Source organism: Micromys minutus (assembly GCF_963924665.1).
Source record: "Micromys minutus genome assembly, chromosome: 23".
NCBI classification, from domain to species: domain Eukaryota; kingdom Metazoa; phylum Chordata; class Mammalia; order Rodentia; family Muridae; genus Micromys; species Micromys minutus.
This window is the reverse complement of record NC_137958.1, coordinates 39345084-39348664: the sequence shown is the minus strand read 5'-3', so window position 1 is coordinate 39348664 and position 3581 is coordinate 39345084. Positions and strand designations below refer to the sequence as shown.

Below are 3581 nucleotides of genomic sequence, written 5' to 3'. Positions count from 1 at the left end.
ACAAAAGACACAACAAAGTTTTAATTACATTTAAGACATATTCTGAATAGCATATCCAGCAAAGAAAAAATAATTTAAATAACCATAGAAGCTCACTATTTTCTAAAGAAATTAGCAGCGAATCCCTAAAGTGACTGTTTGAAATGGTGTTGCATATTTAACTTTGAAAATATTATTTTCCTGTAGACACCCCTAACCTGTCTGTGTAAACTCCCATCACAGCTATTATGCTGAATTCCTCTTACACCTTACTCAGTGAACATGGAACATGACCATGGTTTCTGTGTCTTAAAGGTAGAACTTTAACACTGACTACTGCTTACATGTTACATAAATGAAAGATACAGAACAAAGTAACTTCCAAATGCAGGGTACTTGCACACCTTACAGACTGAAATCAGGGGGCTTCCAGAGCGCTGTAGAGTAAAATCACAATTTACTCCAGTAAATTTCTATTCATTTAAGGTCTAACCAGAGCTATGAAGAAGAAACCAGTTCCTGGTAACTTCCTTTAATTCTGTCCTCTGTTAGCATTCAACTGTGATGTCCATTTCTCTTGCTCTGTTCACATTTTGCAGAAGTGCAGTCTCTTGAAAACTCTGAATACAACAGTATCTGACTAAAAATACTGAGGGAACTTATTTATGGGACTGAATGAAAATATTAAGGCACCTCACTGACATGGTATTTGCTGTAGAAACATTAAAGATAGGACTGTTTTGAAAACTGCATTGTAAGTCTGGAAAGTAGGCTAATTTGGGGCCTTTAGTTCACATGTAATTCCCATGATATTTGCAACTAAATACTTCCAAACCAAAAAAAACCTGTCTTACAATTAATGTATATAAAATTACATAATTCTAAAATAATATACACCCTATTTACAGTGTTATGTCTAATTCCTTGAAAAGATTACTTTTATATGCCTAACTGTTAAGACATTACAAATCCATATAACTTCTGCAATATTTCTGTTATTAAAAATAATGTTTCTATTAAATTTTACTTTAGTGAGGGAATTGACTATGTGTTTATCTCATTATCTATATCTTCTTAAAATCTTAATGATAGTGTATTGAATTTGAGACATATTACTAAGAATTCACTATTTTGATGGCTTATTTCCAATTATTTCCCCCATGCATTTAGTCTGAGTGCAATTCAGATGCTTAAAATAATCATTTTTTATTTTTAAAACAATCCAAATCCCTGACATAGTCCTTGGCATTCATGCCTAATCTAGGTATATGCTTTGAAAGCTTCCTGCTCTGCAAGTGTTTCTCTGGTCTTGAGTCAGAGAAGAATGAACTGATTATATTTTTGGTTGGGAAGCAATTTCTTTAATAGAACTACTAAGAAAAAGAAAAGCCCACACCTCTCACCCAGAGAAAATAAATTACTTAAAAGCATACTTTAAATTTAAAATTATTTTTCCTCATCTAGAGAGTATAATAGCATTTTATGAGACAGTAGAAAACACAAAAAGATTAAAAACATTAATATATACACACATATATATCACTCATATATATACACATATATGTATACACATATATATATGCACATCCAAAATACAGTGGAACAAGTCTCTCAGAGAAGCAGCACAGGTGAATGACTGAACTTTTTTACAGGTTGTATAATTGATCACAGATTAATGAATTAATACTTAATATCTGCAACTAGCAGTAGCCAGCATCTATGCTCTGAAAAGTCCTTATGGTCCTTTTTACCTTAGCTGAGACTTGGAAGAAATTCATTGTATAAGCAAGTATCAAGTAATGTGGCCCTCTGGTGGAAAACCAAGTACCACATCCTGCAGCACAATGCCAGCCAGTAAACCAGAGGCTAAAAAATATTTGTTACAAAGCTTTACAGAACCACTCTTTAAAAAAAAAAAATAAATAAAAATCACCCTGCGAACACAATTAACATCCTGACACCTGAAGGGCACTCTGGTACTACTATGACGTAACTAAGGCGAAACCTGTCTTCCCTCACCCTTCAATCATGTTCCAAATAACAATAAACTGCCAGCATCTGTTAGCTTAAAACAACATGCTCAATCCACTACGAATATGTCTTCCAGGTTCAAGCAAACAGGCAGACTGGTTCTAAGGAAGCTGGAAGGAAAACAAAACTTACCTGCTGTTGTTGCAGATGTAGCAGCTCCACTGTGCTTACTTCAGAGCTGGTGTCACCACTTGGTCTTCCGTCCCTGCTGCCAGCATCTAATTGGCTGCTTAGACTGCTCATTCCATTTTGATTCATTGAACTGTTGCTTATTGTCTCTGTAGCAGATTCCTGCATCATGACTTAATACCTAAAAGTGATTAAGAAGTATCAATTAACACACGTTACACCTTCACACTTCTATTATCAGGATGTCCCTCTCTGCCAATTACACAGGCAGTAGCATTGTGGGGAGTGGGAGACTTGAATAGTCATTTACTCAGAAAAGCAATAACAAAAATCAGCTTTCGTTGAGACACTAATCACTGAAATTATGGTTTCTAGAAGTAATTTTTGTGTGGCTACCTTTAACAGCCAGAGCAACATTCCATGCATGTACCATGGTCAATAGCATTTATGAATGGCCACAGTTTAAAGTCTACCTATGAAACCAGTTTAAATGAAGGCACGATTGCACACTCTGTTCTGTTTCTTATTATCTACCTTTGACAACCATGGATGACTATACAGCCTTATTTTAAATATTCACTATCTTGATTCTGTCAGAATTTTACAGCACATCTTATGCAAGGCTGTTGTTTAATGATGCACAGCTAATCATACAAAATTAAAATTTTGTAAGGGTGTTACAAATCATATGGTATCATCCAATGATAAATAGTATAATGGGGCTGCTTTTTTTTTTTTTGGTGACTAAATAAAATTTTGCCTTGGAGGCATTTTAAGAAAAAGCTCCTGCTGCAAACACGTCAGATATTGCCTATTTTTTTAATCAAACAGCTCATATTCATTTATTTTTCTGACATTTAAAACATTTAATACTGTCCTTCCTGGGAAGTAATTAAGCTTATGCATGAGCAGCAATCAAACTGTTCACTTGAAGATGACTTAAAACTCAATTTTAACATAGGCAAATAAATGAAAGATATAAAATTAATTTTCCAGGCATGTATTAGATATGAAAGCTGGAAATAAAATCTATCAAGAATATCACTAATGATTGTGCTAAAAACAGCATAAATTATGCATATTACCTTCTCTACAGTAATAAATGTTTTATCATTTTCACTGCATAAATATACTGTACTTCCAGGATAGCAATGAGGTGTCCTGCCAAGATCAGTGGAGATCTGTGCAGTAAATAAAGATCCAATGTACTCTTCCATCCAGAATTTCACAGTACCCCTCTCTCCAGCGTGTGCTTTGGAGAGATCAGTTTGGGCTCTCAACAATGTGACTCCCGTGCATATTCTAACAGACAGACTTTCCTCGTCTATGTCTATGGACAGAATTCCAGGAAACAACCTGACTGTGCTGTGACCTCAGCTGGAGTGCTGGCCAGCTAGTGGCCTTAGCCCAAAGTAACGAAAACATTAATCTTACTGATCAGG

General features: G+C 35.0%; 1 protein-coding gene across 5 annotated transcripts in view; it reads right to left on the bottom strand.

The window, feature by feature from the left end:
- FOXP2 (forkhead box P2) overlaps positions 1 to 2310 on the bottom strand; it is a gene marked incomplete at its 5' end in the record, with an annotated part of 236441 nt that extends 234131 nt beyond the window's left edge. For all 5 annotated transcript variants that reach the window (XM_080936451.1, XM_080936450.1, XM_080936452.1 and 2 more), the window contains one exon: positions 2143 to 2310. In XM_080936451.1, coding sequence (XP_080792577.1) covers positions 2143 to 2310 — 168 coding nt within the window. The remainder of the gene's footprint in view (positions 1 to 2142) is intronic.
- Between the last annotated feature and the right edge of the window lie 1271 nt (positions 2311 to 3581).